General features: G+C 39.2%; 1 protein-coding gene across 8 annotated transcripts in view; it reads right to left on the reverse strand.

Moving 5' to 3' along the window:
- NBEA (neurobeachin) overlaps positions 1–27,689 on the reverse strand; it is a 582,506-nt gene that overhangs the window by 87,247 nt on the left and 467,570 nt on the right. For all 8 annotated transcript variants that reach the window (XM_058670864.1, XM_058670863.1, XM_058670859.1 and 5 more), the window contains 2 exons: positions 12,611–12,723; positions 1,495–1,635 (listed from right to left, as the gene is read on the reverse strand). In XM_058670864.1, the coding sequence (XP_058526847.1) occupies positions 1,495–1,635; positions 12,611–12,723 (254 nt within the window). The remainder of the gene's footprint in view (positions 1–1,494; positions 1,636–12,610; positions 12,724–27,689) is intronic.

Raw genomic sequence — 27,689 nt, forward strand, 5'->3', positions numbered from 1 at the left:
AATACTGTTTTACCAGTGGAAAACCAAATTGACAGGGAACTACTGAAGCCATTATATGCCACCATATTTTTAGTTTCCTGCGAGGACACTAACACCCTTTCCTGTCTTTCAGTGTTTACAGAACAATAAATTCCATCTTGGACAATCAAACAACAATTCTCTGTTCCTTTTTCTTTTTAACAACTCCTTTATTCTTGTCTCAAATGATGTTTGCTTAGTTATAAGATTTTTTTTATTTTTAAAAGATTTACTCATTTTCATTGGAAGGGCAGAGTTACGGAGGAGAGACAGAAAGATCTTTCATTCTCTGGTTCATTCCCCACATGGCCGGAGTTGAGCTGTTCTAAAGCCAGGAGCCAGGAGATTCTTCCAGATCTCCTGCATGGGTGCAGGGTCCCAAGGCTTTGGGCCATCCTTGACTGCTTTCCCAGGCCACAAGCAGAGGGCTGGATGGGAACTGGAGCAGAAGGACACCAACTGGTGCCCATATCGGATGCTGACTGACACTTGCAGGTAGAGGAATAGTCGGTTGACCTATCTTGCTGACCCTCATAAGAACTTTCATAAGTTATTCTACCCCAAAGGTGTTTGTCTTTTCCTCATCCATTTAATTAAATAACTTTGATCTTAGAAAGAAATAAAAATTTTTATGTCTTTTTTTAATTTTTTTTGAGGGAATATGAAGTTACTATGCTTTGTCTTTTTTTTAAATTACATTTCATTTTGTGACACAGTTTCATAGGCTCTGGGATTCCCCCAATCTCTTCCTGTACCTTCCCCCATGGTGAATTCCTCCACCTTGCTGCAGTATTACAGTTTAAATCCAGTCATGATTCTTTCATTGCAAGCATGTACCATGCATAGAGTCCAGCATCTTATTGTCCAGATAAATTCAACAGTTTCTTTGGGAGACCATCTCTGGTCTGAAAGCAGAGCTGGCAGAATATCATCCCCATCAATTAAAAGCCACAACATAACATCAACATCAATTTACAACATTATGGAGTTAATTGACATGGTATTGAGTGACCAGTATGTTAGAAAATGCAAGTTCTTAACCACAGCCTGTGACTGCTTCATTGACATTTCTATTTTAGTTTATACACAACTGGCTGCTATACACCTTAAAATGGCTATAGGGTACTATTCAGCTGTCTCATGTCTATTTTCATGTTAGTATTTAGCAGTTTATAGTGTTGAAGCATAATTTTTACTGAACTTGATGGATTTTAAGATAGTCCAAACTGGCTTATAACTCTAACAACGCATATGACAACAGTTGAGGTGCAGAGCAGTTTTAGGAGGAGTGTGCAGAGAAATTTTCAATACCTTAGTGAGGAGTAACTTATCTTGTGCCCTATCTAGTAAGGTATATGTGAGTCCAAGCTGACCATTTCCTGTCTTGTTCTAAGCTTTCCTTGTTGTTCTCTAATTTTTTTCTGCATTTACGTACACATTACCAAAGGTAAAATGTCACATAAGGAAGACACTCACAATCCGAACAAGCCAGGCCAAGGTAGATGTTGCTGTTGAATAATGTGTATTGTAATGGTAGGGTGGACTTTGGTCATCTTCCCACGTTTCATAACGCTCTGCATAAAACACAGCTCTCTTTGGGTTCAAAGCACCAATTGGCTAGAAAAAGACAAATGAAAACATTCTGTTTAATAGTTACATTAGACATTTTAATAAATATTTACTCTGAAAGTCTTTCAATATTAATAACTCATTTTAATCGCAGAGCAAAAAAATTATTTGCATTTTGTTTTTACCAGATTGGACATTGATAAATTCCAACAATTGCAGACTTAGTGTTTTACTAAACTGAATTACCATACATGATTAATGTTAACTCTCAAGGTCAAACTAATATTTTTCCATTATCTTCCTCTCCACTAAACAACATATTTAATGAAAACTTAGCTTGATGTACAAGAAACCCAATGAGGAGAAGGGAAATCAGCTGACTATCATATACAGGAAAACTTGTCTTAACAGACTATCACCCACAGCGTGAAAGACAACAATCCACCATATGGAAGCACTGTTGGAATGCTAGTCCCATTCTGTCACAATACAGATGCAGCCTTTTTATTAAGCTAAACTACAAGCTTAAGGATGACAGCAATAATCCAGACAATTCAGATCCGCTGGAGAGCATTGGACTAAGGCCACTCAGTCCTCTCCTAGGGTAGCTATGGTATGAGTTCTCTTTGATGACGTGATTCCCTACAGCAGTGCATATATAATGACAGATATGTGTGTTTTCTTTCAATAAAATATGTATTAATTGGATCACTGACTCAATTTTCTCAGCTTATCTGCTAAGAATTTTCAGGATAGCATCCTTATGATACAAACTAGAAAACTGCTTTAGCTTTTGGGTGTTTTCCTTCCTCACTTCCCCATTCTAGTCCCCGATTTTGGCTTGGCTTGATGTCTTACACAGTTCACTTTTGAGATTCAAATAGCTACAGTATCTTATTTTATATAGTATGAAAATAAATATGTAGAGGGTAGGTGTTGTGGCACAATGGTCAAGCTGCCGCTTTGGAAGGCCACAACCCCTACAGAGTGTCAGTTTCAGCTAGTCCACTCATGGCTGCTGCGGGCCTGTAGAGGGTGAACCAACAAATGGAATAGACTTTCTCTCTCTTTCTGCTATGCAATTGTATGAAAACAAGCACATTTAAAACAAGAACAATGTTTATACAGAAAATAAAGGATACATATAGCATTTTACTTCACTATTTCAAAATGTAACATTACCAGTTAAGTGCGAAGTAAGCTCTCCCTATGGCTTAATTTTTAAATGGGAAGTAGTAGAAAGTTAGTGTTCCAAAGGGACTCATAATGTTACACAAGAGAAAAATATTCATTTATATGTATACTGCTGGGAGTCTTTTCTTTTGGTCCCAGGAGACTAAGTCAATAAATGTTAGTATTTAAAAGTCTTTTAGAATTTCCATAATAAACCCTTATTTGCAAGGGTGCTTTCTTGAATATTAACATGATTCATAAACGATGTTTTTTCATCTTCATTAACCTTAACAAAATCAATCTTTTGTTATGATTTAACAAAGGCTGAATAATCATGTATTTGCTTTTTTATTTTTAATTGTTTTATGATAGAGTTCTATAGGCCCCCAAATTATCAAGATACATTTCAATCATCTATTTTAAAGCTATGTTTTACCTGTCAGTATTAATTTTGAGGTTCCTAAACATTTTGTGTTCATCTTTGTAACATTGAGTATAAAATTTCATATAATATATTTGAGCTATTTTGAACCATTTTTGTTAAGATGTTTCATAAAATTTTAAGAGTATTTTTAAAAGTATAGTTTTTGGGATAAGTGGTTTGTAGGTTCCCTTACTGAATTTAAGTAATGAATTTTTACTTAAAATGATGTGCACATTTCATACCTGTACTTTTCTGCATGTGTAGTTACGTGTTTCTAACTTACTAAGCATATTTTCCAACAAGCATATTGTAAAGGCATTTACAATATCTAATACTTTGCTCAATCTGGACTATGCTAACTTAACCTTGGTGTGCATGAAATGTCTGCACGATTCCTGAGGATGGATTTCATCTGATGTTTGTTCTCTGAGACCTCGGAAAACATGCTTGAGAAAGGAACATGACCCTTCCTATTCTAAAGTATTCTCAAAGGATCAAAATGAGTATTTATGTTTTTCATTTTACTCAAAATTAATCAGTAATTTTATTAGAGTATTTTACAGAACAATAATCACAGGAAAAGCTACAGAGCAGTAAAGTCTATATTTGCTTCCATTTGCGACTTCTTAAAAATATTTGTTTTGAAAATTTCTATTTATTCATCATTTATTTGAAAGGCAGAAAGAGAGAGAGATAGAGGGAGGCACAGCAGAGGAAAAAGACGAGAAAGGAAAACGAGGAGGAGGAGGAAGAGGAGGGGAGGGAGAGAGAGAAAGACAGAGAGAAAGACAGAGAGAAAGAAAACAAAGATTATTTATCTGATGGTTCACTCCCCAAATGCCCAGAGCTACGTTAAGCCAAAGCCAGGCAACTGGGAACTTAATTCTGGTTTCCTGAATGGGTGGCAGAAAGCTAGACTGGAAATGGAGGTTGGGCTGAAACCCTTGGCAATCTAATGTATGGCACACACATTACCCACTGGTCCAAACGCCCTCTCCTTAAACTATATGTTTAATTCTGAATTTTTATCTAATTTAGCTGTAAATAAATTTTGTGAAACAAGCATGATTTGCATTGTGCTTACATGTCATTACCAATTTGCTTTTACTAGCTAAGAAGCAATAAGTCATCGAAGGGGAAAAGCTTCAAATGTTTGTGCCAAGAATTTTGCCATAGATGACACATTTTCTTGTGAGATCAAAACAGAGATTATGTTATATCATATTTATCTATCAATTATCTACTTATCTATCTACCTGTTTATTGGTAAGTTTGTAATCCACTTTTAAAAAAAGATTTATTTATTTTTATTGGAAAGACAGATTTAGAGAGATGAAGAGACACAGCAAGATAGATCTCTCATTGGCTAGCTTTTCCCAAAAGCCACAACAGTCAGACCTGAGCCAGTTCAAAGCCAGTGGTCTCCTCTGGATCTCCCACACAGGTGCAGCGTCCCAAGGCCATACTCCACCGCTTTCCTACAACCAGAAAGCTGGGCGGGAAGTGGAGCATCCAGGACACAAATCAGTGCCCATATATGGGATCATGGTGCGTGCAAGATGAGGATCCAGCCACTGAGCCGTAGCGCCAGGCCCTCTGCTATTCTTTCTAATTTGAGTAAATAATGCAATTTCAACACCATTTGAATTCAACATATAGGTAATACGAGTTCTCTGACGAAGTAAAATTTTATTTAATGAAATTTATAAATTTATTTCGTAGTTTTAAAAAAAAACTTTATTATGTTTACTGTATCAAAAAGCAATTTCCTTTTCTAGCAGTGAGCATTCACATATATGTACCTCTGTGTTTGTATGCATTTTTATCTGAGTATATTTAAGAAATTTTGTGGGAAGATGGAATTACAAGCTTATTTTGACGCGAAACAATTTTTAAATCTGTGCATGGCATTTTCTCAATACACATTTTCTGTGAACTTTCTGAAATATCTTCACATAAAAGGTTAATATTTCAGGCAGTTTGCGAAAAATAAGTGTGAGTTAATAAAGAGGAGCAAGACGATTGTGTTTGGAATGTTGAGTTTACAGACTGCTGGTGGTCCGACTAAAGTAATGTTAATAATATCAGATTTGGATACACCATAAAAAGGAAAAATGCTCATCTGATGTTTTATGATCGTAGGATTCTGCAAGCATATACCTGAATAGAAGATACATATTAATTTAGGTGCAAAATTTTGAAATCTATAAAGTTTTTCCATAAAACAATTTTTCCAGAACTTTTTGAAGTGTGCTTGTAGATAAAACGCTCAAGAGTTCACCAGTGCCGCCACAACTGCTAACGATCCTATATATTTATTTAAAATGCTTTCTCTGCATCATTTTCTACATTTTCTAGATTAATTTTCATCTTGATGCAATGTTTTTCTTCTCTAGCTACCTACTTAGTTCTGCGTCCTTCATAGCTGCTTATAAATGGAGGAAACATCACAGGTCTCCTATTCCCTCTCGCATATTCTGTAGGTGAGAACATGGAAGCAAAGTGCAATCAAGATCACACTGCTAGGCAGGTCGTAACTTCACAGGAGCAGCAGAGGCTTCACGCTGGAGGCAACATGCAGCTGGGAATGGCCGATTTGCTCGGCTTCTGAGAACAGGTCTGTCTCAACACTGAACAGCCTGAGTTTCTAACCTATACATCTTAGTTTCTTTCGTTATAGTAACGAAAAGCTTACAAATCTCAGAAGTGGGTCAGGAAACTTTCCTTTTTGTTTTTTCAGTATAGAACTACAGGTCATGGCGCTGCACATTCTCAGTCATGACAATGAAGAAACTGGACCCACAGATACTTCTGTGCTAAGTGATTTTCCAGCGTTCCTTCTTATCCGATCAGGGAACATCAAGTCATTCTTTCAGAAGCGGTTCCAGTTTATCTGTGAGGCCTTCATGGCACTATCTGGTAATAGGTAAGTTTATAACCTTTATTCAGTAGACTAGTCCTTAAAGGAAATCTTCATCACTGAATTCTCTTCACCTATTATAGTATCTGATTCTTTTTAACTGAATAATAAATGCTAATTATATGGAGTACTAATTAGCCTGATTGTGATATTATATTTCCATATGGAAATTTTATAGAATATTTAAAGCGAAAATCAAAAGGCAAACAATGAACTGCAAAATATGTGTATAAAAACCAAAGTTCTGTTTAAAGATTAGCTCTTATGAATCAATAAGAAATTAACAAGTGATTCAATTAAATAAATCGAACAATTTACATGACTAGAAATTCACAGAAAAATAGATATCAATTTTCAAAGTGAGTAGGAAGTATAGTACCAGCTCCAACAATGCAATGGGTATCTATTTCCTTTCCTGTTAAGCACCCATTGCTCCTTTTTCCTTTGTGAACCACTCCTTTGCTCTCAGTCTGTCTGCCAACCAACACCATGTCCTAAAATAGAAGTACAGGACAAGGAAGCCCAGCAAGAATCATCATCAGCACAAAAAAGGTGGCAATCAGCATAAACTTAGCCAAATTTTTAAAATTTGGCAGAAAGTTTTTTTGACATATGGTACATTAAACATCTCCATCATACTCTGATCTTTTGGTAAGTTTTATAGCATCACAGTCAGCAACTAATAAATACACTTAGTAATTTTTCCTATACTTCATGTTTTATTGTTAAAACATGAGCATAAAATTCATTGCATTTTAGGTAATATAAACTTGTGGTGAAAAAGAAAAATGACATAGCTGTAGAAATTTGCTCTAGTTTGCAGAGTGGCACATTCCTCATGTTAGCATGGTAAGCTCTTCTATGCGGTACATAGACATTTGGCAGTATTAAAGGGTGTGTAGTTGAAAAATATTCACAGTTCAATGCACTCATTTGCATTATCACATTTCAAAGCCTCAAGGCATTATCACTTCCTTTTTGTAAGTGGCATAATAATTTGGGAAAATGGTTATGCTTATCATCATCTGTCAAACAACTCTGTGTTAACAAAATAAATTTTTTCCACTCAGTGATTGGATGTGTATGTGATGTCTTATGCTCATGTCAATATCTGCAGGATCTGATTTTGTGATGAAACTATTTAATTTATCAGAGGGAAAAACTTGGAAATAGGAAACTTCCATTCACAGGGACTGTGCTGCATGTCAAATTCATGTAAACACTGCAATTTAAGAGTCAAGTTCATATGAGTATATATAAATAAGGGAAGCACAAACATATATCATATTTTAAGGCAGATTTCACCACAGGGTCACATCTGCATAAGGAATATCTGTATAAATTAGGGTCAAAAATCTCTATACTTATGCTTTGTAGATATTGAAAAGACAGGACAACAAAAAAAGTCTATCGTGTCAAACAATAAATAAAAATTCTAAGCTGTAAATGCAATAAATACAACTTGAACCTATGATGTCTAATTAAATAAGACGTCTAATACATGTTGCTGATGACAATCTTTCTTGTGCTTGTGTTTTGCACCTATAGATTTCAGTGAGTTAAGAGTGAGATATTAACTATTAAATATTCTGTCTAAATGTAAATGTATCTCAAATTTCAATACACATTTCTGTGTTGATGCCTATGGTTTTGACAACTTGATTGTTTAAACAGATAAGACAATTATCATATATAACGTTTTTTACTGCATTGCAATGAAAACTAGCTGAATTTATCAGTTCCATTAGAATCTTTTCAATCACACAAAAGATAGTGAACCCTAACTGACATTACAAAAATTAGTTTTATAGGTAAAGTTCACTTAATGCTACTTGTGTGACACACATTACAAGTGCTTTACCTATATTGTTTTGTTTAATTCCTCCAGAACCCTACTAGATAAGCATTACTGAACCATTTTTAAGAAAGAGTATATTAAATCCAGATCTTAGAAAACCTGTCTGTACAATATGTGACAAACATTAGAATAGAATATTCATTCTTCCCAGGTTACATTTATAAATTCTTGATTTTTTTTTCTCTCAATTTGAACACTAATGCAAGGAAAGAGAGAAACAAAACTGTAATTGTTCAATCTCCCATGCAGAGGAGAACTCAGGGCCATAGATGTGACTGTGGCATGAACTTTGGCAAGAGGAAATATTGATGTAGCCATTCCTTCAATGGCATTAATGCCCCAGGAGATACAGCTTATACAGACAGATTACTCCTATTTATTTTCTCTTTTACTTTATCTTGCCTGCATAATCCTATGAAAACAGTGAGTTGATTTTTAATACATTGTTTTAATATACTATCATTTTGTCAATATTGTCAGAAAATTTTCCTGGTTATTCATACCATTTAAGAATTTCAATTCTTTACTCTTTTTAATGACAAATTCTTCATGAAAAATTTCATGTGTGATGTTGATTATACATGCCAGCATTTAGTATGCTTCTTAGTGAAACTCTTAATAATATTGCATGATGTTAGTTTTTTGTTTCCTTGAATTAGATTATTATACTTCACATGTCATCTTCCTATTAGGCATATAAGAAGATATATATTCATATATTAAAATTGTGCTTATTAATGGTTTTTATACAGGGCATTCCATTTATGAGAAGTTCCTATTAAGAAATTCAGTGAAGCATGGGAACAAGGCAAGAGTAATTTATTAACATATCAAGAAGCTTTAATTTGTTAACATTTTCCTATCATATTAGTGTGACAGAATATAGAACAAATTGCTAAAGCATGGAATATAGTAGAACTGGTAGAAAAAGCTATCTATTTTTTAGGACCTCATGAGTACAAACTGATCACAACATGAAAGATTCAATGCCTGCAGAAGTTTGGTTTGTATTCATGCTGCCTAATTCACTTGCATTCTACCTTTTTATTCCTAGTATTTAACACTATTGCATTTTGAAGAGCACAGTTAAGTAACAAAGGGGAAAACTGTGCCAAAGCAAATAAATCCTACTGGACAGATCATCTTTCCTATGTGGATAAACTACAAATCTGATTATTCATAAATATTTTACCAGATGCCTTGTATAAATCTATAATTAAAAAAACACATGCCCCATTTTCTCTGGTTAGGGTGGCATTTCAAAACCACATGTGTCCAAATGTCCTAGAGCAGTTGAGCATACGCTGTCCAGTGTGGTGGAGTCCACACCAACACTTGCATCATACAGGCTGCCTCATCTATTTCTGTTGGTTGAGTTTTCACCTTTGTTCTCTACGGAAGGACTCTGCTTATGTATATTTTATTTGCTCCTGTACACTCCTCAACTCAATAGCATAGTGCTTTACATATAATGAGTATGTGAAATTTACTGACTGAAACTGAAAGAACAAATCAACAAATGAAGGAACAAAAGAAATATTGGTCTATTAAGTTATTTTTCTCATGATATCCAAGTTAATTTTTAAGGAAAAAGGAGTTCTTTCTCTAGTTAAAAAAATATCTAAAATAGGTAAATTTAGTTAGCTCATAAGGTTTTGCTATTCAAGATTTATTTATTTTATTTTTATTGGAAAGGTGGATATACAGAGAGGAAGACAGACAGAGAGGAAGATCTTCCGTCCCCAAAGTGGCCACAATGGCTGGAGTTGAGCCAATCCGAAGCCAGAAGCTTGGAGCTTCTTCGGGTCTCCCATGCAGGTGTAGCGTCCCAAGGCTTTGGGCCATCCTCGATTGCTTTCCCAAGCCACAGGTAGGGAGCTGGATTGGAAGCAGGGCTGCTGGGATCCTGGTGTGTGCAAGGCAAGGACTTCAACTGCTAGGCTATCGCACTAGGCCTCATAAGGTTTTAATACAATGGATTATGCTACTTGAGAATCAATGTTATAATTTTCAGTGTATATATACATCTATCAACTTTTATTTTAAAATGCTGTTTAACTAATGTCAAAGCATATGCGGATGAGTTGATTAAAGTGCTAGTTTAATAGTTTTCACTCTCATGTTGATAATCGTCTGGCTTTTTCATCCAAAGATTATACCTCAATTTTGGTAAGCCATATGGTTCAACCATTCCAATTCTAATATAACAATATATTTACCATCATCATTTGAAACAGAAATCAAGGCATAGTGTACATGATAAAATGATTAGGTATTATTATTATTATGTAGAAAGTATTAGTGAATACTGATGTGCCAAATACTATATTAACTTCTTTATACCTGTTACTTTTTCAACTCCTTACAATAACTGTACTAATTACATGTTATCCCTATTACATGTGAGGAAACCGAGGCAAAGAGAAATTAACAATCTTATCAAGGCCCATTCAGCTAATAAGTTGTAGAAATATGATATTAACCCAATCTAGCACAGGAGTTCTTGTTCCTAAAGACTACTGAAACTCATATAGAATTCTCGTAAAACATACAGTCTTACTTAATTTTGTGGGGCCTGATCAAATTATTCAGATAATATAAAACTACATTTGTTTATTTTAATTCATTTGCCCAAGGTCAAATAATGACTTATACATGGTAAATTGTAATGATTTTTGTTCAGTTGAATTGTACTTGAAAAATTGCTATTATCAACAAGCATATTATAAGTCAGTTGCTAGTATGTTTTTTAACCAGCTTTGTGACTCTGTAAGATGTAGCTCACTGATCTCTTAGGAATTAGCATCTACAAAAATAAAATTAAAGTTAGCAATCAGCTAGCTACTAAGATTTGATAAAGAAGCCATATAAAATCAAATAACTAGAGAAAAACATAACATGGAAATTTAGTAAACAGACTTAAAAATAGGATAAGATATATTCCACGTGTAATAATAATGGATGGTATTTATGAAGCTTCTTTGTGCCAAGTCCTGTAGTACATTTTTTAAAGGCTCTTGTCATTTGATCTCCACAACTATCTGAGGTAGGACAGTATTACTGTTCTCAGGGTTAAGGGAGACTGGTTTTACATCACTCAGCTAGCAAGCAGCAGTAATCGAACTTCAATCTGGGCAGGTCTACCTTTCAAAGAGGGCAGAAGACAGCATGCTGAATGGAGAAAAAAATGTGGAATTAATTTTAAATTGGCTACAATGATGTTTCCCTAATTTTCATAGCTTATGCTGCCTTTTTTGAGGAACTCTTGAAACCTGCTACCTTCCTAAATCAAACTAATACATATATACCTTTAACCTTCTGTGAATTACTAAATAAGACAAGTTTGACAGAAAAGAGAAGTGAATTGAAGTGAATGAGCTCAAATATTACCATGGCTAAAGTGAATAAACTTTAGAGCCAGTCTGATATTAGTATATGAAGCAGAGCAGCTTTTGGGGCTTAACTCCTAATTCATTACCGCTTTTCAAAAAGTTTAGAATCCCACTTACTACGGATCCTCTGAAAAAACAAGGTGAGCTATTCAAAATTTCACTTTTTATTTCCTTATGCCCACTGAGTAGTCTTTTCTTGTCATTTTCTGAGTCATATATTTTTTGTTATTAAACAGAACCCTGATACACTTAACTGTTTCTTTCTAGTATAAAGTTTCCCTCCAGTGTGTGTGCACATTTTGTTGTCAACATGCCTTACTGCCTAAAAATATAACAGAAATGATTTGTCACCATATTTTGAATTAATTCTAGTTTTTTCACTTTGACATGTGTTTTAAAAGATTTTTTTTTTGAAAGGTAGATTTTACAGAGAGTGGAGGCAGAGAGGGAGAAAGAGAGAGGGGTGTCTTTCAACTGCTGGCTCACTCCCAGATGGCCAGAATGGTCGGAGCTGAGCCAATCCAAAATCAGGAGCCAAGAGCTTCCCCCAAGTCCCCCACATGGGAATAGGGGCCCAAGGAACTGAAAAACGTTTATTTTTGTTTTTCTCACTCTCAAATATTTTTTTTTAAATAATCTTACTTAGTTGATCAGGGTACAAAGGGTCAAGAGCTACAGGAAAGTGGGTAATACCATTACTTCCACTCTAATATCATCATTTTCCCCCTGTATTTGGGGTCAGGCGAGAAACAAATGCAAAAGCCCCACCCAGTCTCCCACTCATTCCAGGTCCCTGATGTGAGGCATGCTCCAAGGGTCCTGCTCAAGCAGTTTTGATAGTTCAACAGTTCTGAATTGCTGCCAGTCTCGCCGAGAACTGAACCACTTTTCACTGCCTTGCCATAAGGGAGAAGCTGGAGCAGCAGGGACATGAACTGGTGCCTGTATGTACTGCAGGCAGAGCAATGCCCTGCATGCCACCACACCAGCTCTTTCATCTTGACTTTTAAACTCCAGAATACCTAAGGCATCTTTCTCAAATATACATTTCATTAAACCCAGGCTAGTAATAATTTATCATCAGTGCTACCAATAGGTGAGACTTAGACACTGAATACAAAAAAAAAAAAGATAACCAAATTCACTTTCTTGCAAACATTATTTGGATCAATACACTGTGATAGAAATGCTTTTAAGCTATAGGTCTTCACTATATGAGTGGAAAAAACTCACTTACATACATATTTAGAAATTACCTTTGAGAGGTCCCTGAAATTTCCTGGAAGAGTGAGGTCCAATTCTTCTGATTCATAATTTGTTAATACCCAGGGAAACACAGGATATTGGTTCAGATCATTGTATGTCCGTCCTGGTAAAGAAAATCAGAAATGAAAATTTATGTAATTCCCCATTCAAAAGTTTTCTTATTTTTATAATAGAGGGCCAACTACTGAAGTTCAGAGAAAACACAGCTCTTTCGTTTATTGGATTTCATCTTGTATTGAACCTCTCACATAACAATGTTTCAAGTGAATTCATTGAAGATTAGTAAAACTGAAGAGTAACTAGAATCATAATTTATAACACTATGATAAAGAATTTACTAGTTATCATAATTTAACTTTCCTCTTCCTAGGTTAGACCACACTTCACCCTCCCTGACCAGCATCTCTGGCTATGGGGGTTGTAATCTACCTAATGGAAGTAGTGGTGGTATGTGGCTCTGAGAGGCTTAGTCTGTTGTAACTTCTCACAGGTGGCTCCATGCTCAACCACTCTTTGCTATAATGAAAATCACTCTGTGATCTTAGAGGCAGTCTTGCTGGACCAAGGCAAAGAGAGTGACCACAGAAAAGGCCATTCTGCTAGACTGTGCACTTGCAATTCATTTCTGGTAATTCTACTGTGATTATATATCTAGAAAATATATTCCCCATAGACAGAATAATATATTAGGCAGATACAAACAACCAGTGTAGAGAGAGTGCAAGTAAACAGAAGTACTTTGAAAGATGAAAAAGTAGAGGGGCAGATGTTCATTTTTTCATTCCTTTAAGTTAATTAATTTTTAATAGTATTTTGTTTCATCTCAGCGGATAACTGCTACATCTTATATTAGATTTTCCATTCAGCTTTTGGTAGAATTAAGTAAATACTTTAGATAGACTATCGAAACACACTGGAAACACAACACATTTTGGTGAGCACAGCACTACTCTTCATTAACACTGAAATCACACAATATCAGATGAAATGAAGAGAATCATTCTTAGAAAAAACAGAGTCTAAAAACATTCTTGCTGGAATGATTACTTTTTGAAAAAATATCATACTTTGATTATAGGTAATTTTTCAATTCAATTTCCATTCAAATTCACACAAAATGGCTAACTATTACTCAATGATACAGATTCCATTTATTATGCCTTGTGCACATGTCATATATGTGCCTAATAGATACTTATGCATGCAGACAGTATCTTGTATATGATCAGGAAGCAACATTAAAGTATATCTACTGCTGAAGCTATTGGAAAGTGTGAATGTGAAACAGAAAAAAAAATTCTGCTTAAGAACTAAATCCACCATAATAATAAAGATTGAACCAAATTTATGAATTTATCTAGCAAACATTAATGGTTTCAACATTTTTATTCTATGAAGTTTTGTATTCTACAACTAACTTTCATACATGAAGTTTTGTATTCTCTAACTAACTAACTAACTAATTTTCACATAGTTTTAAGCAAGTAAATTGGTGGGGGAGCATGTCTACTATCTGTCATTTCCGGAAAGCAGAATGGTTTCTTCTACTTTGTGTTTACTCGTATAGGTCTTCCTTTTGGTTCACCCCAGCAGCACTGGTAATGACCTCTGTTTAGCCTACTACATGTGTCTGTCTCTATGCTAGATCATAAACACAAGAAAATATTGGAGGATTGCTCTATTTAGTTAAAAATCTCTGTGTATTGGCACATATTGTCTGTCTAATCAGGGTTTACTGATGGAATGAAAGATCAAAGTGGAATAAAATGAACCAAATTCTAAAGATAAGCAAACATAAAGCAAGTAATAAAAGAAAAACTGCAGAAGATTCTCTTTAAAGGAAAAGAGCATAGAAAGGCATAAAGGTTTCCCTGTCAATATCTGGAGAGTTGTTCTGCTTTAAAAATCAGTACATTTTAAAGAAGGGTAGGTCTTTCAATATATTTTTACAGAATAACGTTAATGCCATGTATGTAAAACATACATTACATAATCAGTACTTAAAAAATAGATTCTACAACTGTTCAAAGCATTTCTGATGAAGTCTTATAACATTTACTAATGAAAAACTATCAAAAAAGCTAATGTCAACTTATATTAACTCAGTAGCAAAACATACTGCATAAGCACAAAAAGCATAAAAACACAACCATATTTTCAGATACTGGAAGTTACACAGAAACACTTTTCTAATAAAGGAATAAATATAATTTTATTTTTGCTAAAATACAAAGGAAATAAAGCATCTTTTAAACACACACACAAATATACAAAATGTTGTTAACAACTACAGTTAATAAATACTTATCTGTCTTGAATTTTTGTAATTCATTTTTAATAACCTTTGGAGAGTTCTCTGAAAATAAAATGTCAAGGAAAATGCAGTAATTTTTAAATAACTAGAATTTGTGGTACCATTTTCATGATAATAAGTAGACTTTATAAATAAATATAATAATGCTAAGCTTAGTCTTCCAACATGGGCAGCCAGTATAATTAAATTTTTGTTTTGTATTAAAAATGTGCAATATATTTTATGTCACGTGGAACAATCAGAATTATTAATAAGTGCTATGGGATTTTGCATTTCTAAATTATATACAGACTACCATTATTCCTTTAATTATTTTTACTGAACACCTGTGTGAAATGAAAACCTATTAAATGACCTAAAAATACCTTTTACATGCTTGTTTCAGCACATCTGTATACTTGTATATCAATTTTTTTTTCTCTAGATTGCCTAAAATTTTGTAAGTACACTGTGTACGACTAGGGCTCTTTCTGCCAACAAGTGGTTAAGTTCTGATTGTGTGTGAATGTGTGTGCGCGCGCGCGCGTGTGTGTGTGATTAATCTTAGAAGATGAATATTAAATATTGCAAGCCTATGACACTAATCTACTCAAACAATGAAAGTGAAGCCCAGTAAATGAGATCTCAGAAACAGTAGATATGTTTCTTCATTTTTAAGAATGTCTTTTTAATTAAACCATCCAATTTAATGTTTTTATATGGCACTTTAGTTTTGAAGGTAACGTGATCTAGAGACAGCTGACAAAGAAATTATAACTGCAGTTCCTTGGTGAAAATGTTAATGACAGCAAAATATTGTTTAATTAGATGATTGCAGCATCTGGATTAACACTCTTTAAGAGCGATGTTCCTGTGCTTGTCTGCTTCTTCACACTTTACAGACATTTTGTCATCTCTAGGTCATTAGGAAAGAATTTTTAATGATTTTTCTAGAAGCAAGCAGTTCAAGTTACATCTAATTAGATGACAATAATAAGCCCAACACATGCAGTAGCTAAATATATACATAATTAACCAGGGAGGGCTTGTTCATCACAGAGTAAAAAAGTGGAAAATGCTAAACAGGAGAAAAAGGTTGAGTTGGGGAAGTTGTATGAAATTCATTAGCTGACTATATGAAAAACAACTCAAAAAACCTAAAAAAAAAACTTAAGTCTAATGGAATCATTTTAGCAAAGCTATGTTAACAATCACTTTGTTATTTTTTAAAATGCAAAAATGCCAGACTTTCACAACTTTTTCATAATATTATATAATAATGTATAAAGTGAGGCATAGGTGGTATCTTTCAGAACACAATGAACAGAAATGAAGCCAACTTTGGGAATTAGAAGTATGGTTTCAGCTCCATTTTCATTAGCATTAAAATACTTGTACGTGATCTTCCAAAATGTAATGCTATTCGAAAAAAATCTCAAGTGTTTAAAGAACTATAAAATAAATTATGGTGTAGTTCTTCTCTGGCATAATTCCCAGCTTTCTAATGAGGTTTTAAAGTATCATTCATTCGTGGAATACGCATTTGGCACAGTGTTTAAGAAGCTGCTTAACATGTCCAGATCCCCTATCAGATAGCCTAGGTTCCAATGGTGGCTCTACTTTGAATCCCACCTTCCTGTTAATGCACATCCTGGGAGACAGCAAGGATGATTCAAGCACTAATGTCTCCATTATTCATGTGGACTATTCCCATTGAGTTTCTGGCTTTTGGCTTTGGCCTAGCTCCACCCTGCCCCCACTTCTCTCTACCCTGTCTCTCTCTCTCTCTTCTGTGTTTGTTTGTGTGTGTGTGTGTATGTGTGTGTGTGTGTTTGTGTGAATGTGTGTGTGTGCCTTTCAAATAAAACAAAATAAAGATTTAAGAAAAACTGGCATGTATAGCAGGTTTCTGATGATATGCCATACATAAAAAAGGAAAAAGAGAAAAACAACCAAAATTTCCACTGGGATGTTTACGAGTAGAGTGACTTTTATTTTAAAATGACATTTTTCCAAATTTCAATTTTCTATGCGACCAAGACACATTTGTGGACTTTTGTAAATATTTAATAAACTCTCACTATGTAAAGTATCTATTTAAATGCATTTATGTGTACTGTGTGTGTGTGTGTACTTTTACAAAAGAATATCTACAGGCTGGCCACAGTGTAGTGGATAAAGCCACCATCTGCAATGCTGGCATTTCATATGGGTTGTCCTAAGTTATGTCCTCATTGCTCTGCTTCTGATCCAGCTCCCTGCTAATGCACTCAGAAAAGCAGCTAAGGGAGGCCCTAATGCTACATTGGAAGGTCCTGTATCCACAATGAAAGACCCGAAGAAGCACTGAGCTCCTGGCTTTGGCCTAATCCAGATCTAGCTACTGCAGCCGTATGGGAAATGGATCAAGGAACACAATCTCTCTCCTTTTTTGGTAACTCTTTCAAATAAGTAAGTAAATAAGTCCTTTTTAAAAAATCCCTCATTTAGTAAATTTGCAGCGCAAAATCATGCCAACAATGGCAAAAATAAATATGAAATCACTTTAATTTCCTTGATATTTACAAGGCAAAAAATTAGTGACGTAATCATCTCATTGGGAAGATGAGACATAGATATAAAATGCTGAGGGCTCAATATCATCAGAAATGCCAAAATATGTGATACAGGCAGTGCTATATGAGATTAATAAAACTTCTTTAGGTGTGTCTTACAGAACACAGGTGTAACACAGTGATTCTCAAAGTGTGGATGCTGGACCAGTGTTATCAGTACCAAGTGGGGACTTGCTATCAGTGAAAATTCTGGAGCCTCATGCCAATCAAAACTTTTGGAGGTCATGTCTAATGATCTATGTTTTAGCAAGCCTGCCTCTCTGACAGACCTTTCTACGTTGGATATTGGGAGGCTGCTGGTTGCTGGCAGTGAGCCAAGTCCTTCTCCAAGAGTCCTACCATCAGCACAGAGTGCCATCATGCAAAGTCAAGACTCATTCCTAACTCTATAGTGACTTCAAGGCATAGGTAACAATGGCCAGCACCTTGACTTAGGACAAGGCAACTCCCTTCAATGAAACTGTATTGGAGTTTGATTTCTTCTTCTTCTCCTGCCTGGTTCTACTTTCTTTACTCTCTCACAGATGGCTACCTCAAAGGCCCTTTCCAATAAATGTCCTCAAGCAGATCTCTGCCTTAGAGTATTTCTGTGCCTGCACCCTCAGTGAAAACAGTACAGAGTTCTCCAATAGACACAATGATACAGGCTCAGACCTGGTGCTAGGTTATCAGTTCCTACAAAAGTCATGATGGCAAATAAACTTCAGAAGGCTTTTTTTTTTATGAAATGCAAAGGAAAATAAAACTCTTTTAAATCATTAATTGTTTAGATTTGAATAGTAGTTAATAAATCAAGGCTGATGACAGGAGGTGAAACCAATCGGTACAAAAATATCCTGAAGAAATACAGTGCAGTAGTTGAAGACCAGGGAGTCAAACTACCTACTACTGAAGCCTACCTACAACTTACTATCTCTGTGACACTTGGGCAAGGTATTTAACTTCTCTGTTTCTCTTCCTTCATCCTTAAAATGGGGGGAAAAAAGTACTGCGTAGCTCTTTTAAAAAGATTTATTTTATTTTTATTGGAAAAACAGATTTACTGAGAGAAGGAAAGAGAGAAACATCTTAATCCTCTTATTCCATCTCCAAGTGGCCACAATGGCCAGAGCTGAGTCGATCTGACGCGAGCAGCTAGGAACCTCATCCAGGTCTCCTATGTGGGTACAAAGTCCCAAGGTTTTGGGCTATCCTCTACTGCCCTCCCAGGTCACAAGTAGGAAACTGGACTGGAAGTGGAACAACTGGGACAGAAGCTGGTACCCAAATGGGATCCAGCTGTGTGCAAGGCGAGGATTTAGCCACTAGGCCTCTGCACCAGGTCCCTACTACATAGTTCTTCGAGCTGTTGTGAAAATGAAATGAGTAGGGACCAGCATCTTAGTGCAGCATACTAAACCTCTATCTCAATGCTGGTATCACATAGGAACACCAGTTCGAGTCCCAGCTGCTCCACTTTCAATCTAGCTCCTAGCAAATGATTATGGGAAAGCAAAGAAAGTGCTTGGGCCCTTTCCATCCAAATAGAATACCTGGATGGAGTTTCAGCCTCCCTGCTACAGGTTGGCCTCAGCCATTGCAGCCACTTGGGAAGAACACCAGTGACGGAAAATCTCTTGCTTTTGGTCTCTTACTCTTAGTGTTTATGTGTTTCCCTCTCTCCTATATTTCTGCCTTATAAATAAATCTTAAAAAATATTAAATGAGGGGCTGGTGTTGGAGTGCCATAGGTTAAGCTGTTGTCTGTGATGTCAGCTTTTCACACAAGCAATGCGGATGCCAGTGGATGAGAGATTTTCCTGGCTTTCGCTCTCTCTGTCTTCAAAATAAATAAAATAAATCTTAAACAAAATTGAATGAGTAAACACAGAACTAAAGCATTTAGAATAAAGCTAGGCATATTGCAAACCACTCAATAAACATTACCTACTATTTTTCTGAATGTTGTTGTTGACATTAAATACATATATCAAACATAAATGAGGCAAAACAATGTCTGAAATTTTCTGACATAACTAAAAATTAATGTTTTTAAAAGACTAAGATATAAAAATCTTTAAGGTACATACAGAACAACACATAAAACTTGAATTGCATAGAATATTAAATACAATATTTTTAAAAAAGACACTCCCTCTAGAAACGATCATCACAAGTTTCAGTTAAATAAACAAGTATTTGATGACTAATATCTGTATCCATAAAACTATGCCAAGAGACAACACGATAATTTAGAATCCCTTAGTGAGAGTGATAGTTGCACAATCTAGTATTTTTACAGTGAATTTCATTGGAGGGTTCTCAGAAGACTGTGGAAAGTTTTTCAGTTATGAAAACGTGAATGGATCCACAATATTTCTCAAAATTTAGGAGAAAACACTCAAATACTCCTCAGCATAAGTACAGCTTCTTTATTAAACCATCACTTAAGTCTTCAAAACTGGTGCACAGTGTAACTTGTACTCTTACTGAAAACTTCAGGCTGATGGAAAGGGAAAATCATAGGGAATATATCAAGGAACAGTAATGCAGAATATTTAAATTCATAACCTTTTCAAATTGCCTTTTAGATTACAAGGATTCGTTCTGCCTGGATAATCACCCCCACATAACAAAATCCTTGCGTTTATTCACACGCATCTCCTCTACAAAGCTTTCCTTGAGTAGACTATCTCATAATAATTTCTCTACTGCTTTTAGTATTGTCAATGGCACCAAATTACATCTTCCTTGCATTTTCTAAACGTTTTCATATGCAGACCTTGTTTTGATGACAATTATCTCTTAAATGGGTAGAGCAATGATGCACAAACTTCCTGCATTAGAACTACTAAGATGGAGTGCAGAAACAGTTGGCTGGTCCCCACCACCTGTTTCTGATTCAAGTTTGAGGACGCACCTATATGATATGGATAATTCTGATGAGTCCGAAGATGATATTGGTCCTTTGGTCAGGGAATTACACTTTGAGAACCACTAAACAGGAACATTACAGTATAAATAGGGATGCCATACAGTGTCGCTTCTCTCTTTAATATTCCTGATGCCACTATTGCCACCCAACTTTTAGACTCACATTCTCTTTCTTCCTGAAATATCCCTTAGTTTCTAGTGACTTTTTTTATTCACACTTCTATTTAAACTTTCAATTTAAATATCACCTACAAGAGGTTTTCCTGATCTGTCAGTTATAAGTATGACTTTTAGATCTGTGCTCTTAAATGGCTTCATACATATTCACATTTTAATAATATCTACCATATTTAGTGGAACTGATGGTGTCTGTTTTCCTGAGTATACTATTAGCCTTAAAGGCAGAACCACATTCCACTGGCTTCTGTAGTCTCAGTGTAAAACTGTAAATAAACAAATTGACCTAAAACCTAGACTTCTGTATTACTTCCATCACCTCTTTGATTTCAATTGTGATTCATTCCATAATGCAGTCATATCTATTCCAAAATCACACTGACTTTCAACAGTTTCTTCATATCACAGCTCTGATTTTTTACTCAACTTTAAAAAAATTATTGTTTGTAATGATTACATGGTTGATCAGGGTGGGAAGGATCAAGGTTTAGGGAAAATTGGGTGAACTTATTGTTTCCAAATCTGCTATTTCTTCTTGTTGTTCTGGAAGAAAGGGAGAGACAAAGGGGGGAGCCACACATAACTTTCCAAACGTCCCAGTACCCACAGATGAGGAATCACCGTCTCACATCAACCCAGAGTCTCAATGTGTACATATTCTGAGGGTTCTGCCCAAGTGGTTTGGATAGCTCTGAAATGCTGTTGATTTCACCGGTCCAAGGATGAAGTGAATCTCCCAATGCCCACTGGATGACACACTGAGCCTCAAGTCTCCACTAACCGAGATTTTTTTCTGTCATCATTTGACTGGGCTGGTTGTCCAGTTTGTTCTGTTCTAATTCTGTTATAGCACCAAATGAGCTGCCATGTTCTCCTTTTACAACAGGGCCTGTGACCACTGCTCCACCTTTTTCATGAAGTAGGACATGTTTTTGCAGGTGAGCCCAAGGATCTGGGCCAGGTGTCCCAAGCCTCTCCAGATCACCTACCCCAGAGGCTCATGAACCCGGCACCCCCGTCACAGGTGGGTCCAAGGACCCAGGCCAGGTGACCTGATCCCTGCCAAGGTCCCCAGCCCTGGGACTCATGAACCTGGCACCCACTTCGTAGGTGGGCCAAGAGACCTGGACCCGGCAACCCAAACCCTGCTGAATCCACCACTCCTGACGCTCACGAACCCAGCATCTGCCTCACAGATGGGCCCAAGGACCTGAGCCAGGTGAACCAATCCCTGCCAGATCCCCCAATCCCACGGCTCACGAATCCAGCCCAGGACTCGAGCCAAGCTACCTGAGCCCTGTCAGATCCCCTAGCCCTACGCTCACAAATTCGGCCCCCTCTGGCCCTAGACTGGCATGACTCACCTCACCTCAGCATCCACCATCTTATTGCACAGCCTTGCCCTGTCCAGCCTGCTCCCTGTTCCAGCTCCTATTGGTGGGTGCTGCAGCCTATCCCAGCCCAGCCTGATTGCTGTCCTGGCCCTAATGTGAACTGGCTGGTGTTGTGGCCCAATCCGGCTCCTCCTGCCCTATGTCTGGGTTCTAAGATCTGCCAGTGGGTGTTATAAACTGGCCCAGACCGGTCTGTCCCCAGACCTGACCCATATGTATGCCAGCGGGTTCTGTAACCTGGCATGTTCTGGCTTGTTCCTGGCCTTAATTCTCGTGCTCTCCTGCAGGGACTGCGTCCTGATGAAGGCGTTTCCAAAGCTCTTCTATTGAGTCTCCTCCTAGTGACAGTTCTCACACACACACCAGTGGGTGGTTGGCCCAGGTTGACTTTGCCCACCTCTTGTCCTGGCAAGAGCAGTGACATTGCTCAACTAGCCTACACCCATTCTGGTTCTTGCTGTTGGGTGTTGCAGCCCAGCAATACCTGGTCTGCACCCAGACACAGCTTTTACATGGTTCAGTGGAAGTCAGGACCTAGCCCAGCCTATTCCACATTGAACCTGGCTCTCACAAGAACCAGTGGGGGCTGAAGTTTAGCCCAACCTGTTGTTCTCCAGACCCACAACTGCGCCAGTGGAGGCTGTAGCCACGTCCAGCCCAGCCTTCTGCCCCAATTCTATTCTTGTCCTCATCAGTGGGAACTCCAACACAGCTGAGTGTCCCCTTAGCTCCCAAGCCAGCCTGCTCTCATTCGCAGTTCTTCAGTGAGGCAGCGGAAACTGCAGTTCCACAGGGTGAGCCCACATTTCCGCCACAGATTCTGCTATTAGACCCACTTCTCTCACTCTTGTTCTCCCCTTCAAACCAACTTGGTGTCAGCCCTCTACTAATATACATATGTTGTGGACTTATCTATGGAAGTCTCTCAGCTGTAATTCCTAACCTGGGCATAATATCACAGGTCATTGCTCTCTACCACCTGTACGATCCTGTCATCTCCCTGTAAATCCAGATCCCTTAAAGCACCAGGGCGTGTCCCCAGGGAGCCAGTGTGCTCAGCTGTGAGTACTTGCACTGGTTAGAAAGCCCTCCAAGCTGGGGATCCTGAAGGTCCGTCACAATCTCCCCTCCCCAAGGGAGTCCCGTGGCCCCCACAGCTCTGATATTATGTCCTGTTTGTTTCTGCTATAGCCAACATACAACTCTCATGTTCACTGATCACATCATGCATAGCTAACAGTAGACACACAGTCTTCCGTTCCTTTTTTCACCAGAAATCTATCTTAAATTTCTTCCCTTTGTTTACCTCTTGCAACATTTACTAGTTATAACAAATATTTCATATTTAATATTAGCTGTCTTAACATGCTCTGTAATTTATATCTATTTCATTTATCCATCTAAATTGTCAGCACTGTGAGTTGCTACTTCCCATTTTTTAAAATTTGCCTACAATAGTCATAATTATTATGTTATAATTATTGAAGAGGAAGTACTAATTTAAAAGAAACAGTGGTCAATCCATCTGTACATTATCAAATATAACAGGCCCCAGTGATTAAAAGAAAACTAGGAAGACACTTTTAAATTCTCCTTATGACTTTTATTTTTTGGCTCAGAGACTCAAAGATTGATCCAATCAAATATATATATATATATATATACACACACACACACACATATACATACACATACACATACATACATATATATGTGTGTGTGTGTGTGTCTCCATACTACCAGGAGAAACAGGTGGAAGCGATCACGGTGTTATTGCAGTCCAGCAGTCTTCCCAGAGTTAGATAAAAAGGCTCCCACAAAGCAAATGGCATGATACATGCAATGGTTGCAGGTGGTATTATTCCATACCCTGAGGTATTTATGTGTCATCAGTAAAATGAAGTGGGAAGAGATGGAGACTAGAAGAGTCCTTTAAAATAACCAATTAGGAAGATTGGGGTCTCAGGCCAAAGCCACTGCCGTAAGGCAGTGGCTGAGTCCTTGGCTTCTCCAGGCCCAACAGCAATCTCCCCACAGGGTGAGTAGCCATGAGGGGAACTTGGGAACTGGATTAATGTCCTAGCTCCACCCTGCCACCAAAAGCTGGCAGCAGGATGAGTCTGGGAGGATTCCAGACCTTGGGGTTGGGGGCGGCTTGAAACCCCCCACAATATGGTAGCTGTGGGAGGTGCCTCTGCCGGGCCGGATCCAAGGCTGGGGACTCAGGCCAAAGCCACTGCTACAAGGCAGTGGCTGAGTCCTTGGCTTCTCCAGGTCCAACAGCAATCTCCCCACAGGGTGAGTAGCAGTGAGGGGAACTTGGGAACTGGATCAATGTCCTGGCTCCTCCTTGCCACCAAAAACTGGCGGCAGGACGAGTCTGGGAAGATTCCGGACCTTGGGGTTGGGGGCGGCTTGAAACCCCCCCACAGTGTGGTAGCTGTGGGAGGTGCCTCTGCCGGGCCGGATCCAAGGCTGGGGACTCAGGCCAAAGCCACTGCTACAAGGCAGTGGCTGAGTCCTTGGCTTCTCCAGGTCCAACAGCAATCTCCCCACAGGGTGAGTAGCAGTGAGGGGAACTTGGGAACTGGATCAATGTCCTGGCTCCTCCTTGCCACCAAAAACTGGCGGCAGGACGAGTCTGGGAAGATTCCGGACCTTGGGGTTGGGGGCGGCTTGAAACCCCCCCACAGTGTGGTGGCTGTGGGAGGTGCCTCTGCCAGGCTGGATCCAAGGCTGGGGACTCAGGCCAAAGCCACTGCTATAAGGCAGTGGCTGAGTCCTTGGCTTCTCCAGGTCCAACAGCAATCTCCCCACAGGGTGAGTAGCAGTGAGGGGAACTTGGGAACTGGATCAATGTCCTGGCTCCGCCTTGCCACCAAAAACTGGTGGCAGGACGAGTCTGGGAAGATTCCGGACCTTGGGGTTGGGGGCGGCTTGCAGCTCCCCACAGTGTGGTGGCTGTGGGGGGTGCCTCTGCCGGGCTGGATCCAAGGCTGGGGACTCAGGCCAAAGCCACTGCTGAAAGGCAGTGACTGAGTCCTAGGCTTTGGGTGGCTGGTGCACCAAATGGTGCCAGGTTCTGCCTGCTGGCCGCAAGGTGGCGAGCTCTGGGGTTTTTAGTATATGAAATAGCTGCTTAGGGACACCCATGAATAAGGCCAGCTTTAGTGTAGGTGAAACATGAATTCCTGGTAATTCCCAGTAACATGGTCATGAAACTTTAGGGCAATAATGGGACTGAGACCTGAAGGTTTGAAGGGGAGCGTCCATAAGATCTATTTGAGCCAGACTGAAACACCAGCCAAATTAGGAATCCTGAGAATGGCTATTAGCATAGAGTTCACTGACTGCCACACACTGGTCCACACCAAAGCTATGGATGGGAGCCTGTCCAGCTGGGCACCATAGCTTGACTGGGTGGTGGAAGAGTGGACTGGTCACATTTGGCAGGGTCAAGACACTTACCAGCACGCGAGAAAATTTGGTCTGGGGTAAACTCTGTGGAGGAAGTGCGGGCCTAACCCTGTGAAAATACAAGTCCCGCAGGTTAGCTCGCGAGCTGGGATGGCGATGGACTAAGCTAGGAGTGATCATGGCACCTGCCATCACTTATGGGTAAAGGAACCAATGGCATTCTGGGCAGGTCAAGGCAGCATCACCCGAAGGAGCATCCTAAAACAGGATGTGGAGTGGGCCGAGCTGCAACTGGAAGGGGGCAGACTGGGCAGGGCCAAACAAATTTGAACTCAAAATAGAAAGAATAGAAATCAGGATGGAGCACATGTCATTCCAACCCAGGCTCTTACAACAACTGGTCTACAGGAGGCAGGGATACTATGCCACAGCATTGAAGGCAAGGGCTGAGACAGGTGAGGGGAACACCTGTGGGCCTCATGTGAGCTAGATCGGGGAAGGGCCTGATTGGGCTGACTGTTTCGAATGGTGCAAGCAAAATTAGAGTGGGCAAGGGTTGGTAGGGCTTTGCCTCATCATCAGATGGCAGAGACTGGTACCGGGGGCAAATTCTGTTAAGTTAAATGCAAGAACCACCTGGAGAGTGCACAACCCAAAAGTTGGAGTGGCCTAGTAGGGAGATAGCAGGCACCTCCCTCGTGGGTAACTACTCCCACTAGAGAGCACGAAAACCAGGACAGGGGCAGGGTTGCTAAACAGAAAGGCACCTGCCAGTATGTGTGTGGGATGGATAGTAGGCTGGTTGGGTCGAACTAGGCTTCAATGCCCAGTGACAAATACCAGAGCTTAATGGGAGGTGGGACAGACTGAACAAGCCTGCAGTACATACTTGCATGCATGGGATCTAGGGAAGAGAGCAGGCCTGGTGGGGGTTATGGGGAGTCACCCCAACCAGGCTGCAGCTCCCACTGGTTTGCGTGAGGACCGAGTATGAAGTGGGTAGGATCAAGCTGGACCACAACACCCATTGGTTCAAGTGGATGACAGGGCTGAAAACAGAACTGACCCAGTGGAGACCGGTCACATTAAGCAGGGCCATGACATTAACAAACACGCTAGAGAATCATATCTGGGGGAAGATTCTGTGGGGTATGTATGGGTCAAACCCTATGGAAATGCTAGCCCCACAGGTTACTTCAAGAGAGGGAGTGGTGGTGGACTAAGCTAGGTGTGACCAGGGAGCCTGCCATCGACCACAGATTGGAGAACCAAAGGCAGTCTGGACTAGTCGGGGCAGTGGCGCTTGAGTATGCATCCTGAGTGGGGTGTGGGGTGGGCTGGACCGCAACATTCACCATCTCATGCAAGGCCAAGGGGAGGGCTGGACTGTGCCGGGCACTAGCCTAAAGCCCAGTGGCATGTATGAGAACTGGGTCTGGGAGGGGATCAGGGGGAGAAACTTGGGAAGCTCCCCTGGCGAGTCATAGCTCCCACTGGTGAACAGGTGGTCCAGACCTGGGGGTCGGACAGGCTGGGCAAAGCAGCACCAACAGCTCATCAATGTATGAAAAGGCAATGGAATGGGCGTACCGGGCAGTACTGAGCAAACCTTAGCCCACAAGCAAGATTGGAAACCAGGATGGAGCACAGGACATGTCCAGCTAGGTTCTTGCACCAACTGGTTTGTGTGAGCCATGGATGCTGAGCCACAGTGTCTAAGGCAGGGATTGCGACAGGTGATGGGCTTTGCCAAGCTGAGTCAGAGCAACCACTGACATGCTGAACACTGGCTGGGAACAGGCCCGGTTGGGGAGCTAAGGGGACACCCTAGCTGGGTGGAGGTTTCCACCAATGGGCACACGAACTGGAATGGAGCTGCGGTCTGGTCAGGATACAGTTGTAGTCTCCCTTGGCACAAGTGTGGACTGGGACAAGACACACCAGGCCGGGCCAGACTGCAACACCTTCTGGTGTTCTGGAGGACCAGGGGAAATGTATGACAGACTAGGCTAGGTCTCAACCCCTACTGAGCCATATATGAGCTATGTGTGGGTATGGACGAGTCGTGGCTGGGCTGAAACATCCATCAGCAAGAACCAGAATGGGTTGAAGGCCAGTTAGGGAAAGCCACTGTCCCTGCTAGGACAGGAGGTGAACTGAGTAGTGCTGGCTCATCGATCCACTGGTATGCATGAAATCTGGCACTTGGAGGGGTTCTGATGGAAGAGCCTGGGCAACTCCTCTGGCAGGACACAGATCC

Source organism: Ochotona princeps, chromosome 12, assembly GCF_030435755.1.
Source record: "Ochotona princeps isolate mOchPri1 chromosome 12, mOchPri1.hap1, whole genome shotgun sequence".
Classification (NCBI taxonomy): Eukaryota; Metazoa; Chordata; class Mammalia; order Lagomorpha; family Ochotonidae; genus Ochotona; species Ochotona princeps.